The sequence below is a fragment of the Megachile rotundata genome, chromosome 8 (assembly GCF_050947335.1).
Source record: "Megachile rotundata isolate GNS110a chromosome 8, iyMegRotu1, whole genome shotgun sequence".
Taxonomy (NCBI): Eukaryota; Metazoa; Arthropoda; class Insecta; order Hymenoptera; family Megachilidae; genus Megachile; species Megachile rotundata.
The window spans coordinates 11443495-11459493 of record NC_134990.1 but is presented as its reverse complement, the minus strand read 5'-3'; the positions used below and the strand labels follow the sequence as shown (position 1 = coordinate 11459493).

General features: G+C 38.8%; 1 protein-coding gene and 1 long non-coding RNA gene across 7 annotated transcripts in view; one reads left to right on the top strand and one right to left on the bottom strand.

The window, feature by feature from the left end:
• Window positions 1-15999, top strand: part of alpha-Catr (alpha-catenin related) — a 118237-nt gene that overhangs the window by 87541 nt on the left and 14697 nt on the right. For 5 of the 6 annotated variants that reach the window (XR_001096623.2, XM_012290400.2, XM_076534896.1 and 2 more), the window contains 6 exons: window positions 6657-6920; window positions 8971-9222; window positions 9450-9609; window positions 9673-9791; window positions 10770-11099; window positions 14375-14581. Coding sequence is in view for 5 of the 6 variants with exons in the window: in XM_012290400.2 (XP_012145790.1) it covers window positions 6657-6920; window positions 8971-9222; window positions 9450-9609; window positions 9673-9791; window positions 10770-11099; window positions 14375-14581 (1332 nt within the window). In the remaining variant the exon portion in view is untranslated. Of the gene's footprint in view, window positions 1-6656; window positions 6921-8970; window positions 9223-9449; window positions 9610-9672; window positions 9792-10769; window positions 11100-11450; window positions 14582-15999 lie in introns of those variants that run through there. The other variant, XM_076534897.1, reaches the window with a different exon arrangement.
• On the bottom strand, window positions 1494-8390 carry LOC105663140 (uncharacterized). The gene is made up of 4 exons (XR_013039194.1): window positions 7366-8390; window positions 6566-6934; window positions 6347-6494; window positions 1494-3952 (listed from the first exon to the last, which is right to left on the bottom strand). It is a non-coding gene; the product is annotated as an uncharacterized LOC105663140 (long non-coding RNA).

Sequence of the window (15999 nt, the reverse complement as noted above, 5' to 3'; positions counted from 1 at the left end):
AACCTTGGGAAATTGGGACTTTAGAAAATTGAAACCTTGGGAAATTGGGACTTTAGAAAATTGGAACCTTGGGAAATTGGGAATTTAGAAAATTGGAACCTTGGGAAATTGGGACCTTGGGAAATTGGGCCCTTGGGAAATTGGGCCCTTGGGAAATTGGGACCTTTGCAAAATTGGAACATTGGGAAATTGGAAATTTAGAAAATTGGAACCTTGGGAAATTGGGCCCTTGGAAAATTAAGCTCTTCGGAAATTGGACCCTTGGGAAATTGGACCCTTGAGAAATTGGACCCAATTTTATTCTTTACATAAGTTAACAGTTCCCAGCAAATTTTAATAATTTTCCCATATAATGTCTCATATCATAATATGCAAAATTTGAAATGCGTCATTTAGTGCAGCAAACCCAGTGTCAAATTCAGAAGCTGATTGACACCATTCAATTGTCACCATAGCGTGTTAATAAATATGTATGGTGGATCGTAGAAAACAAATAGCAGATTCATGTAGGAATATTTGACTGTGAAGTAGGTTATCGTTTAATCCTCGCACACAGTCCGGTCTTCGTTATGAATAAAGATGAGTATAATATAACTTTCCACAGTAACTCCACGTCAAGTACTGTTATAATTTCTACTGTTATCAAAAATAGAGAGGAATTTGTGGAAGATTATTTATGTGATTTTGTAGAGGTGTAGGTTAGTACGAGATTGTTCTAACAGTGATCAAAAGTTTGCTTTTCTGAAACTTTGGAGTAATAAATGGCTGAATTAATGTGTTCATAAATTGGTGTACCACTGCAGCTGCACAATAGTTTAAACTAGAATATCTACAATTGTATTATTGTAACAATAGTTGTACTTAGATGTGCAAAACTTGGGGATGTGAATGAGGATTATGTCAAATCTGTATATAGCCAAATTCCTATATCATCACATTTCTATAATCTCAATTTTCTAAAGTCCCAATTTCCCAAGATTTTAATCTCCCAAAGTCCCAATTTTCTAAAGTCCCAATTTCTCAAGGTTCTAATTTTCTAAAGTCCCAATCTCCCAAGATTCTAATCTCACAAAGTCCCAATTTCCCAAGGTCCCAATCTCCCAATATTTTAATCTCTCAAAGTCCCAATTTCCCAAGGCCCCTATTTTCTGAAGTCCCAATTTTCCAAGATCCCAATTTTCTAAAGTCCCAATCTCCCAAGATTCCAATCTCTCAAAGTCCCAATTTCCCAAGGTCCCAATTTTCTAAAGTCCCAATTTCCCAAGGTTCCAGTTTTCTAAAGTCCCAATCTCCCAAGATTCTAATCTCTCAAAGTCCCAATTTCCCAAGGTCCCAATCTCCCAAGATTTTAATCTCTCAAAGTCCCAATTTCCCAAGGTCCTAATTTTCTAAAGTCCCAATTTCCCAAAATTCCAATTTTCTAAAGTCCCAATCCCCTAATATACTAATCTCTCAAAGTCCCAATTTCCCAACAACCCACCTCTCCAAAGTCCCAAATCCCAATATTTAATTCTAATTCACTCCTACACTACATCCCTCCATTTCCCAGCAACCGAATTAAACGAGAAACCCAAATAACGTCACCCAAGAAGATGAACTTCCACGTTTAATTGAAATACAGCTTCATTAAACGAGCATTCTTCGCCGGCGGTTGTCTAGAATTTTGGCGACGGCGCGCCACGTTAGAAAAGTTGGCCAATGTTATCCAAGGTCGGAAAAATCTTATTTCACGGGCGTTGCGGGTTAATAGTGAGTCAGAATTTGGCGAAAGCTCCTTGGATTTGATCCAAGCTTTTCCCATGTATTTCATTGTTAATGTTTCTCGCCGTGTCATCGCGCGTTATTTTACGTGCGTAACCACCCTGCACTCGTGGCCGATATTTCGTCGTGGCGCCGTACTTCTGTAAATCCGTGCGGGAAACCTACATTCGCATAAACTTGCATCGGCTAAAATAGTCTTTTAGAGACCTTGTTGATATCGATGTGCTTTCAAATTCTTCACGGGGCAATTCTCTTGAGGGGCATAGAGTTTGTTTTCTTTTGGGGATTTGGGGATTTAGGAATTTAGTGAGTAGGCGCTTTGGGGATTTGAGATTATTGGAAATTGGGACCTTTGGAAATTCGAATTTTGAAAGATTGGGTCTTTAGAAAATTGGGATTTTGGGAAATTGGGACTTTAGAAAATTGGGATTTTGGGAAATTGGGACTTTAGAAAATTGGGACCTTGGGAAACTGGGACTTTAGAAAATTGGAAACTTGGAAACTTGGAACCTTGGGAAATTGGGACCTTGGAAAATTGGGACTTTAGAAAATTGGGACCTTGGAAACTTGGGACCTTGGGAAATTGGGACTTTAGAAAATTGGGACCTTGGAAACTTGGGACCTTGGGAAATTGGGACTTTAGAAAATTGGGACCTTGGAAACTTGGAACCTTGGGAAATTGGGACTTTAGAAAATTGGAAACTTGGGAAATTGGGACTTTAGAAAATTGGGACCTTGGGAAATTGGGACTTTAGAAAATTGGGACCTTGGGAAACTGGGACTTTAGAAAATTGGAAACTTGGAAAATTGAAACTTTAGAAAATTGGGACCTTGGAAAATTGGGACTTTAGAAAATTGGGCCCCTGAGAAATAGGTATCTTGGAAAATTGGGACCTTGGAAAATTAGAATCTTGTAATTATGTAACCCTGTAACTCTTACAAAACTAACAATTTAAAACCATAGTACATAATGAATTTAATAATCATTCTTCCAACTCCAGTTCAGTACAATTTTATACATAAACCTAAGAAATGAAAGAAATACAAGATAATTTACACATTTCACTTGGAGGTAGAGAAATTTGACAGTGAACAATAGTCCTTTTCATGCCGTTTTACTTTCGCATGAGGCTCGACGTTGTAAAAGTTACATCCAATTAAATTTTAAAGCAGTTTCGTAATAAAGCGTGTTTGTGATGAAACCACCTTAAGTAAAATACTCCAAAGTGCGTTGATGGACGGTTGCTTGATGAAAGCTTGAGGTAGTCAAACACTGGGAGTACCTCTAAAAAGTTATATTACGTAAAGTTACAAAGCACAGTATGTTCGTCGGAGAAAGAAATAATTATCTATGTGAACGACACTCTCGTTGAGATATGAAATTTCTGCTTTCATTCTGAACTGGAATTTTGGGGCTGGAAATTTTGCAATTTGACTGTTTCGAGATTTAGTCATTTATTTTTAGTATTTTTAGTCTGTTGACTTTGGAATTAGGGGAGTTTGTAATAGAGAGATATGAGAAATAGGGGAAATTTAGGAATTTTGGAAAATTGAGAAAATTGGGAAAATTTGAAAAATCTGTAGATTTATAGAATTTTGAAATTTACGGAAATCTAAGTAGTTTAGGGAACTTGGAGAATTTGGGGAATTTGAGAAATTTGCAATTTTCGGGATCCAGAAATTTGAAAAGTTAAGAATACGAAAATATAGTAATTTAATAATTAAAAATTTATAAATGCAAAAATTCTCAACCCTCTAAAAATCGCTCCACGTTCCAAATTGCAAAACACACTTCCCTTTAAAAAGATACACTTCCAATCTCAAATCGAATCTACTCGATCACTCGTCAATATCTTGTCCTCCACTTGTCGAGATGCTTTTCCGATAATTTCCTCCTCGATACGGAAAGGGTGCATTAGAAAGTTGAGAATATTTCGCAACGTGTTCCACGTATCACGACACGAAGTTTCAGCCGTACCATCTCCCTCCGAGCATTTTCGAAATTTAAGAAGCACGGAATGGACCGGGTGCATTGACAGCATTGCGAATTGATATCGTACCGCGGATAAAGGGCGTCGCATAGCGAACGACGCCGAAATGGATGTCATAAACGTTGCGGGCCATTCTTCGGCACGTGCCAAATTGCAGTCGCTGCATTAATGCACCGACATCGCTAGAATTTCTTGCCAACCTGCAAACAGAGAGAAATTAGAATCTTGGGAAATTGGGACTTTAGAAAATTAAGATTTTGGAGGATTGGGAAATTGGGACTTTAGAAAATTGGCAGTTGGGAAGGTTGGGACTTTTGAAAATTGGGAAATTGGGACTTTTGGCAAATTGGGACCTTTGGAAAATTGGGACTTTGGGAAATTTGAAGTTTGAGAAATTGGACCCTTGTGAAATTGGAACTTTAGAAAATTGGAAAATTGGGAGAATGGGACCTTGGGAGAATGGGACCTTAGGAGAATGGGACCCTTGGGAAATTGGATGCTTAGGAAATTGGAACCTTGGGAAAATGGGACTTTAGAAAATTGGAACCCTGGGAAATTGGAACGCTGGGAAATTGGGACCTTGGGAAATTGGAACCTTGGGAGATTGGGCCCTTGGGAAATTGGAAACTTGGGAATTTGGGACTTTAGAAAATTGGAACCCTGGGAAATTGGAACGCTGGGAAATTGGGACCTTGGGAAATTGGAACCTTGGGAGATTGGGACCTTGGGAAATTGGAACCTTGGGAGATTGGGCCCTTGGGAAATTGGAAACTTGGGAGATTGGGCCCTTGGGAAATTGGAAACTTGGGAATTTGGGACTTTAGAAAATTGGAACCTTGGGAAATTGGAACCTTGGGAGATTGGGACCTTGGGAAATTGGAACCTTGGGAGATTGGGCCCTTGGGAAATTGGAAACTTGGGAGATTGGGCCCTTGGGAAATTGGAAACTTGGGAATTTGGGACTTTAGAAAATTGGAACCTTGGGAAATTGGGATCTTGGGAAATTGAACCCTTGGGAAATTGGGACCTTGGGAAATTGGAACCTTGGGAAATTGGGACCTTGGGAAATTGGACCCTTGGGAAATTAGAACCTTGGAAGATTGGGCCCTTGGGAAATTGGAACCTTGGGAATTTGGGACTTTAGAAAATTGAAACCTTGGAAAATTGGGACTTTAGAAAATTGAGACTTTGGGAAATTAGGCCCTTAGAAAATTAGGACTCTTGCACCCAATTCACTTCCCTCCAAACCCCAAATTCCCCCTTCCTTAACAAACAATCGCAAACAAATTTCCAACCGAATCACAATAACATATTCAAAAGCAAAGTAAAATAAATTGGTCTATCAAAAGCGAACATGTTTCCGAATAGCCGGTAAAAATATCCAAGATCGATGTATAAGCGATTCCGTAGAGTGGATACTCGATGAAAAATTTATTACGTGCAGATTGAGCGATAATCGTGGAACTTGTGTGAAGAAAATGGTGTTTTCGAGCTCGGTCACGTTCAAGGATCTCGTGCGAGTAATTACCGGAGAAAAATATATGGTTGCACTCGATATTTCATAGTCGAACGAACTCTATCCTCGACTGCAACTATGTATGCTGACCTTAGAACACGCGTTATATTTAGACGCGGCGTGCCATTAAAGTTCCACGATATCTTTGTACTGGGTCATGTTCCGTTGTAAACATAGTCACTGTAACACGCGTAATTTCATTTTAAAGCGCATCTTCTGATAAATAATCTTCTACAAACAAGCCTTCATTTTAACCATTTAAGTACAAGTTTTTTTTTTGTGATTTATAAGAGTAAGGCTGAAACTATGAAATCAGTCGAGTGATTCACAAGTTGGTTCGCGAAATGGTTCACGAGTTATAAATTGTAAAATTTCTTTGGAAATGTTGGGAAATGTAAGGAGTTTGGGATATTGGGAAATTGGGACTTTTGGAAATTGGAAAAGTGGGAAATTGGGACTTCAGAAGAGTGGAAATTGGGAAAATTGGGACTTTGGAAATATGGAACTTTGGGAAATTGGGTCCTTGGGAAGTTAGGACCTTGGGAATTTGGGTCTTTGGGAAAATGGACCATTGGGAAATTGGAACCTTGGGTAAATGGACCCTTGGGAAATTGGGACCTTGGAAATTTGGGACCTTGGGAAAATGGACCCCTGGGAAATTGGGACCTTGGGAATTTGGGACCTTGGGAAAATGGACCCTTGGGAAATTGGGACCTTGGGCAATTGGTACCTTGGGAATTTGGGACCTTGGGAAAATGGACCCTTGGGAGATTGGGCCCTTGGGAAATTGGAAACTTGGGAATTTGGGACTTTAGAAAATTGGAACCTTGGGAAATTGGAACCTTGGGAAATTGGGCCCTTGGAAAATTGGGACCCTTGGGAAATTGGGACCTTGGGAATTGGGACCTTGGGAAATTGGGACCTTGAGAAAATGGGCCCTTGGGAAATAGGATTCTTGGGAAATTGGGCCCTTGGAAAATTAGACCCGTTGGGATATTGGACCCCTGGGAAATTGGGAAAATTTGAGAAATTTAGTTAAAGTTAGATCTACTGAAAACTTGCTAAAAATTTCAAATACCCAGTGTTTGAACCTTGCTCTGACAGTTCCACAATTTCCATTACTCTCATCAAGATTTATCATTGTCATCATCTTCCTTGCCTTCATTAAACCTTCTCTTCATCTACCTTGCCTTCATTGAACCTCGTCTTCATCTCCAAAATTCTACCTACATAAATGCAAGAATAAGTAACGTTTAACAACTCAGATATTCGTACACACGAATAACAAAATTTTTACCGAAAAGTTTCGATGCACGCGAAAGGCGATTATGTAAATGCGGGAGCAGATGGTTCCGAAGAAGTTCCTCTGATTCGGTCATTAATTTCAGAGTCCACAGCAGGAGGACTGGGACAGCAGCACAGCTTTCTCCGCTTTGAAACATTTCGAGAGACTGGTGGAAACTACAAGGATGACTCTCCTAGGACCAGGATGTCGAGAGACACTCACATCTGCCCTGGATACTGTCGTTGAGCGGACGCAGGACTTTACTGATAGTGCTTATACGAGTCACGAGCACAGAGAGAACATCCTTTTGCTATGCGATCGAGCGAAACTCGAGCTCAATACTCTCTTGCGGATCGGTAACAGCATGGTAAGGATAATGCTCTGAAATATAGAACGTTTTTACAAATTTTGTTTGTGAAAGCAATTTTGGGATTTTCTTTCTTGAATTAAAGTTTCGTTATTTTTATCGTGGAAAGTTTTCTTGTGTCAGAAGTAGATACTTCGTTCTAATAGTTATTTGCTTTGTTATTGTTCAAATTGTTCAGCAATTATTGTTGTGAATACTCTAATGGTTATATTGTGAATTGTTATTGTAAATGAAGTAGTTTAAATTTCTTTTGCTGAAGAATTTTGGTACTTGAAATTTTTATGCCAGTCAGATTATTTAAACAATAAATAACATCCACCTATTCATGAATCAGTTTTATTGTTGTTATTTTCAACACAGTTGTACAAGTGTAAATTGCAGACTCGATATAATATTCTGGCACTGAATTTGTTCGAATGGATGCAAAAAAAGATTCATATAATACCGGATTAAATGTTCCCTCCTGAAAGAGTAATCCCACACGGCTTGATCCGCGTTTGAAAGAGTCGTAAATCCGAATGAATGACCGTGCCAAACTGAATCAGTTATCACAGACTAATGGCAGTGAATGGCATAGTAGACCGGCTGAATAGCTGTCCTTTTAGTTGGGGAATAAAACATATGTGTCCCTTTAGGAAACATGACCATTAGCCATGTAATATTCAGGAGCTATTATCTAACTGGGCTAGTTTAATGGAAGCTAATAATTAAAGAATATTGGTGCGTTGATATTGATTCACGATATTAATAATGAGGAAGGAAATGATATGTTGATGTGAATGAAATAGGGATGATGTGTGTGATGTTGTGATAGTATTGTAGTTATGTGGATAAATATGGTGATGTGAATGAAGTCTTATGTTAATGATGATGTGAGTAGAATGATATGTTCATGATGATGTGAGTAGAATCATGTATTCATGATGATATGAGTAGAATGATGTCTTCATGATGATGTGAGTAGAGTCATATCTTCATGATGATGTGAGTAGAGTCATATGTTAATGATGATGTGAGTAGAGACATGTCTTCAGGATGATGTGAGTAGAGTCATATCTTCATGATGATATGAGTAGAATCATGTATTCATGATGATGTGAGTAGAGTTATATCTTCATGATGATGTGAGTAGCGTCATATATTTATGATGATGTGAGTAGAATCATATCTCCATGATGATGTGAGTAGAGTCATATCTTCAGGATGATGTGAGTAGAGTCATATCTTCAGGATGATGTGAGTAGAATCATATCTTCAGGATGATGTGAGTAGAGTCATATCTTCATGATGATATGAGTAGAATCATGTATTCATGATGATGGGAGTAGAGTTATATCTTCATGATGATGTGAGTAGAGTCATATATTTATGATGATGTGAGTAGAATCATATCTTCATGATGATGTGAGTAGAATCATATCTTCAGGATGATGTGAGTAGAGTCATATGTTCATGATGATGTGAGTAGAGTCATATGTTAATGATGATGTGAGTAAAGACATGTCTTCATGATGATGTGAGTAGAGTCATATCTTCAGGATAATGAGAGTAGAGTCATATATTCATGATGATATGAGTAGAGTCATATCTTCATGATGTTGTGAGTAGAGTCATATTCATGATGATGTGAGTAGAGTCATATCTCCATGATGATGTGAGTAGAATCATATCTCCATGATGATGTGAGTAGAGTCATATCTCCATGATGATGTGTCTGAAATCATATCTCCATTACAATATAAATAGACTCATATCTTCCTACTAATCTGAGTAAAATCATACCTCAATAATAATATAGAAATCATATCTCCATCACAATATGAACAAAACAGCTCCACACCAAAAGTATCCTCTCAACTCAAAGTAACTAAAAGTATCCTCATGACAATCTGAACGAATCCATATCTTCACCACGAATGTGAACGAATCCACATCTTCATAGTACCTCCAACAACAATCTCACCTTCTCCACACAAATGAAGTCATAATATTTTCCCAGCAATATGAAATCCAGTACTTCGAACTGAACTCTGAATGTTGTTTACCCTAGAATTACGAAGGCGGCGGTGGATCCCCAAGTTCTGAAATGGAACAAGCTGTGCTGGGTGTGCTACGTACCACCAGGGATCTTCGTCAGCAGCTGTGCACCACGACCATGGAACAAGCTGGCGACTTAGGCCAGGTAACCAAAGCTGGCCAAGAACTTGTGTCGACGATCACGAATCTGGCTCTGGCCAATGACATAAATCGTCTTCAAGAGAGCAGCGACAGATTTCATGAATACATCGACCATATTCTTGAAGTGAGTATCCTCTTCGTTTAATAAACATATCCTTCTTTTGTTGTCTCTGAAAATTTAAATTAATATGAACGTAGCTGTACAAGTCATGTCTATGTAAAATCTTAATTACAATCAAATCTATATAAATTCGTAGTAAGACCTTGTAAGTAATAATAATAAGAGACCTTGATCAAGTACCCACCTCTCCAAAATGATCAAATATTAATCTCATCCAATACTTGAATCAGGTATGCAAAATGCTGAGACACGTCGCACTTTCGGAATCGCTGCAAGTTTCCGCGAAGTTCACGGAGATCAACTTGAGAATATATGGTCCCCAAGTGGTAACCGCCGCTCACACGTTGGCCAGACATCCCACCAGTAAAATTGCAAAGGAAAACCTAGAAGGTAAATCAACTGCTTAAACGCATGTCTCTGAATAGAATAAATATACATTAACAAATATTTTAGTGTTCACCGACATGTGGCAGTGGCTCATGACCGATGTGACCACGGTGGCGAAAGACGTGCTCGAGTTGAACCAAAATCGACCGGAGAAGCAAGTTTACATGTCTCTGCCACGGCCAGGAGTGAGTACATTGAAGCTATCTTGATTAGTGGGACTTTTGGAAATTGGGACCTTGGAAAATTGGGATGTTGGGAAAATGGGACCTTGGAAAATTGGAAGTTTGGGAAATTGGGGGTTTGGGAAAATGGGACTTTTGGAAATTGGGAGTTTGGGAAATTGGGCCCTTGGGAAATTGGACCCTTAGGGGATTGGAACCTTGGGAAATTGAGCCCTTGGGAAATTGGAACCTTGGGAAATTGAAACCTTGGGAAATTGGGGATTTGGGAAAATGGGACTTTTGGAAATTGGGAGTTTGGGAAATTGGGCCCTTGGGAAATTGGAACCTTGGGAAATTGGGGATTTGGGAAAATGGGACTTTTGGAAATTGGGGATTTGGGAAAATGGGACTTTTGGAAATTGGGAGTTTGGGAAATTGGGCCCTTGGGAAATTGGACCTTTGGAGTATTGGAACCTTGGGAAATTGGGAACTTGGGAAATTGGAACCTTGGGAAATTGGGCCCTTGGGAGATTGGAACCTTGGGAAATTGGGCCCTTGGGAAATTGGAACCTTGGGAATTTGGGCCCTTGGGGGATTGGAACCTTGGGAAATTGGGCCCTTGGGGGATTGGAACCTTGGGAAATTGGGCCCTTGAGAAATTGGAACCTTGGGAAATTGGAACCTTGGGAATTTGAAACCTTGGGCAATTGGAACCTTGGGAAATTGGAACCTTGAGAAATTGTGATCTTGAGGAATTGCCACCTTGGGAAATTGGGACCTTGAGAAAATTGGGTCCTTGAGAAAATTGGGACTTTGAAAAAAGGGACCTTGGCGTCTTAAGTTGGCATCTATTGACACCTAACACATAGCCTCCTGGTACTATAGGTGCCAATGGATGCTTGGGTTTAAAATAAAGTCCTCGGATGCTCAATTAAAAACTTGTCATAGCTACTGAACAATTTCTGTACCAAGCACATAAATTAAAACGAGACTCTATTTCAGAAACACGGTACCACAAGCAAGCCGTTGAAGCCCGTACGACTGGACAGCGAGGAGCAGGCGAAGATCGCAAAGGCCGGCTTAGAGATGAAGCTGATCACTTCGGAGATGGACGCGGAAACGGAGAAGTGGCAGGAGAGCGGAAGTGCCCTGGAGGAGAACAACGACATCGTGAAACGAGCGAAAAACATGTCGTCGATGGCGTTCTCCATGTATCAGTTCACGCGAGGCGAGGGAGCGTTGAAAACAACCCAAGATCTGTTCACCCAAGCTGAGTATTTCGCCGAAGAGGCGAACAGATTGTACAAGGTTGTGAGACAATTCAGCTATCAGGTATGTATCATATTCGCCGAGGCCAGCGTAGATTTGAGAGCAAAATGATACACATTTTTAATTGGACTGATGTTGAGATGCTATGTATATACGTGTATATGTGGGACAGCCTTACATACACGTATACACGTACATCCCCCCTTCTTTCTTTACGATCATACTCTTTTTAACCATTGTTTTTTATTATACGGATTCTATACTGGACTTGATTCCGAGTTTTTTGATCCTTGCTATATTGGAGATATTTTTTAATTGAATTTCGCTGTTTCGTTTTTACGTAACCGCTGCGCTGGAGCTACGTCCAATCCAAATGTAAATACTTGCAAATGTTCTAAGGATATGTTGTTTCAGGTTGTCGACTGAATTCGCTATTCAGTGGTTTACCATCTGCATTTACGACTACAGTAATTCTCAGTGCAACGGAGGTCGAAAGTACTCGCTGTGGGAATAGTGGACACTGGAGGCAGATAAGTGAAATAGGAGAGGGCGAGACATTTAAATATCTGAAGATATTGGAACAGTGTTTCTAGAAGCAATACTTTAATAACGGAACAAGTATTTTAGGGATTTGGGGATTTTGGAAATTGGGACCTTTGGAAATGGGAAGCTTGGGAAATTTGGACTTTTAGAATTAGAAAGCTTGGGAAATTGGGACTTTTGGAAATTGGGAGTTTTAGAAATTGAGGGTTTGGGGAATTGGGGCTTTTGGAAATGGGAAGCTTGGGAAATTGGGACTTTTGGAAATTGGGGGTTTGGGAAATTGGGACTTTTGGAAATGGGAAGCTTGGGAAATTGGGACTTTTGGAAATGGGAAGCTTGGGAAATTGGGACTTTTGGAAATTGGGGGTTTGGGAAATTGGGACTTTTGGAAATGGGAAGCTTGGGAAATTGGGACTTTTGGAAATAGGAAGCTTGGGAAATTGGGACTTTTGGAAATAGGAAGCTTGGGAAATTGGGACTTTTGGAAATTGGGACCTTGGAAAATTGAGGTGTGGAAAATTGGGACCTTGGGAAATTAGAATCTTGGGAGATTGGAACCTTTAGAAGTTTGGAACCTTGAGAGATTGGGACCTTGGGAAATTGGAACCTTGGAAAATTGGGATCTTTGGGAAATGGAGATCTTGAGAGATTGGGTCCTTGGAAAATTGGAACCTTGGGAAATTGGAACCTTGGAAAATTAGGACCTTTGGGAAATTGAAACCTCGGAAAATAAGGACCCTGGGAAATTGGGACCTTGAGAAATTAAAACCTTGGAAAATTGGTACCTTGAGAAATTAGAACATACTATATTCTGCACTATGTAAGTGAAACAAGCGTTGCACTATGTTAGAATTTACTGTATTACAAGATTATTTTAAAGCAGTAAAATGGCGAATTCATTTGGCAACCTAATCCGATGAAAAATTCGGTGATTCGATCAGTTCTCGGTTGAACAATGTTGAAAGTGGATTGGAAGTAGCTGAAGCGTGAGTTATTAGCATTAGACATGTTCGAATTAACACGTTTGCTGCCCTTTCGACCCTCCTAGCTAGGCCGAATATATATATAGTTACCTGAAACCATTTTTTGATCTCTCTATACTCTTCTTTGAAAGAAATCAACAGAAACGCTAACCTTGTAATATATTCTTGTATTATGAAACCCTTTTTTTGACCCTCGCTCTTTGAATGCCTCCATCCAGGTAAACTCTTTCTCTCTTTACTTTAGACCCTCGTTGGGCTAATAGAGATCACGTTCGCCTTGTACAGATCATTGCTCTGCATATATATATACATTACATACGATGTATATATGTATATACATACCGCTGATGTTTTTTGCGAATTCATTGTTCCAGTTGCTGGTGTTAAATGTTGTTTCTCTTTTCATATCACTACACTCGTTTTTTTTACATATACGCAGTACTGCTATGCAAGACCCGTGACACCTGGTATGAATCATCCCTGATTCCGTGTTCTAACAACCGTAGTGTGTAATTTTTTATACGTTTCTTTTTGTACCAGAGAAGAACGCACGTTTTCAAGGAACATCATTTCATTAATTTTCTTTTAGACCCATTGGACTTTTAATAGGTAAAAATTGGATTAATATTCTTTTGTCGGGTTTCCGAAACGACGAAGAATATTCTTTTCTCGCAAAAATTTATTATCCGTTGGAATTAGCTTTGGAGGAACGTGATTCTCGAGCTACCATTCTCACGTTTCATGTCGTATCAACTGTGATCATTACTTTTGTTGGTAAATCTATTTTGTGTACGTACATTTACGACTTTTTTGTGTACGATTAGTAAGGTGTGTTTTAGATGCTACGGGAATGCTTCCGTCTGTGGACGACGTCTATGTGCATTGTGGTCCCTCTCCTTCCACTATCTGGGGCATGACTATTATGTCTCAGTTTTTGCCAGCTTCTGATTTTCATCTATTTTTCTGATAACAACTGAGCTGAATTTTTATCACATCAGTCTTTTCCCAAGAAATTAAAGTTAATTTTTAACAATTATAAAAAAAATAATCTGAGTGCAAGTGTAGACATCATGCAGTTGAATTAAATTCAATTAAAAATATACATGTGTAAATAATAATCACTGACAAGTTTAAATGAGTCTACTATGATCTACACGTTATATGTGAACTGTACATTATATGCGATCTACACATGTAAAAATCATCTTAGTTGACTAACGATGAGAATATAAATAAATCTAATGAATGAACGTCAGAGAAGCTAGCAAAAACAACAAGGTCTGTACTATTTCACTGTCATTCACACAATCACTCTCTAATATTCTTCTCAGACAAATAACACTTTCCGTTTCAAACTTTTGCATTGTGTTTCTATTAGGACGGATAGAAGATCTTTTTCTGTTAACTTATTAGATGCAATTTTCTAAGTATCCAAGATATACGTATTTCAAAGTATTTATTACTAGTCAATCGATAAAGAATAGAATTCAAGCATTGCTTTGAAGAGTCACTAAGAAACGCTACATATGTATGAACTGTTTCGCTGGGCTAGTGTGATTGGTTGTCTACAACGATCCACCATTTCTAATTTTTATCGAGCTACAATTTTCACTTCTTAACATTCAGCTGTAATATTTAGATCCAAAGACGTTCCCCAGAATTAAATTTAAATCTCTGAACTTGTGATGTGGGACCAAAGTTTTGAATATTGAGATTCGAGGGTGTAAGAGATCGTTGTAAACAGTGCGCAAGCACGTTCGCCTAGCGACAGAACGTGAACGTAAGTTTGTATACGATGTTGCATGGGCGCAGGTACCAGGGGGCCCGCACAAGAAAGAACTGTTGGAAAACCTGGACCGCGTGCCGACGTACGTTCAGCAGCTTCAGTTCACCGTGAAGAACCCCACCGTCGGAAAAGCCGCCACATTCACGAAAGTCGATAACGTGATACAAGAGACAAAGAATTTAATGAACGTGATTTCGAAAGTGGTCACAACATGCTTCGTCTGCGCCACAAAGGTAAGCCATCGTATAAGACTCGAGAAGAGTGCTCAATACGACCTCTTTACTCAGGTTTTGTCTTTTGTTCGGTATTTTTTATCTTTGACTTTTGCGCTATGCGTAATGGGTTCAGTCTTTGCTGTTGCGATTGTTAATCAAGTTGTGTATCTTAGAGTTACTGGGAGAAATAAGGAAAGACTGAACGTTAATTTTTATAGCTAGCTTTGCGACAGGTTCGAATTTTCATGCAGTTTAGATGTGCGTAATGTGTAAGAAATTAGCTCTGTGCGAATATTTCCTGGGTTAATTGATTTTTGGGGGGGATTTTAATGAGGGTAGATGACGAGGGTAGATTTTAATAGGGGTTCAATGTGAAAGAGATGGTAGGCAGTGTATGGGGTCAGACAAGTAGATTAAGAAGCTGTAATGTCAGACAAGTAGAATGAGAATTTAGGAGAATAAGTAGATTGATAGATATAGGTGGTTAGACTAGTAGAATAAGACGGTGGGAAATGAAGTAAGTAGATTGATAAACGTAGGTGGTAAGACAAGTAGATAAGAGCCTATGTGGTCAGACAAGTAGATTAGGAACCTATGTGGTCAGATAAGTAGATTAAGAACCTATGTGGTCAGGCAAGTAGATTAAGAACTTATTAGGCAAGACAAGTAGATTAAGAACCTATGTGGTAAGACAAGTAGATTAAGAACCTATGTTGTAAGACAAGTAGATTGAGAACCTATGTGGTAAGACAAGTAGATTAAGAACCTATGTGGTAAGACAAATAGATTAAAAACCTGTGGTAAGACAAGTAGATTAAGAGCCTATATGGTCAGACAAGTAGAATAAGACTGTAGGACATCAAGTAAGTAGGTTGATAAACACAGGTGGTAAGACAAGTAGATTGATTAAGGTGGTCAGACAAGTAGAATAATGACATAGACAGTCAGACAAGGATATTCATGAAAGTAGGTAGTCAGACAAGTAAAATAATGACATGGAACATCAGACAAGTATATTTTGATCAACATAGGTCATCAGACAAGTAGAATAATGACATAGACAGTCAGACAAAGATATTCATGAAAGTAGGTAGTCAGACAAGTAGAATAATGACATGGAAGTTCAGACAAGTATATTCTGATCAACATAGGTGGTCAGACAAGTATAATAATGACATAGGCAGTCAGACAAGGATATTCATGAAAGTATGTAGTCAGACAAGTAGAATAATGACATGCAACATCAGACCAGTATATTTTGATTAATATAGGTGGTCAGACAAGTAGAATAATGACATAGATAGTCAAACAAAGATATTCATGAAAGTAGATAGTCAGACAAGTAGAATAATGACATGGAACATCAGACCAGTATATTCTGATGAACATAGGTCATCAGACAAGTAGAATAATGACATAGACAGTCAGACAAAGAT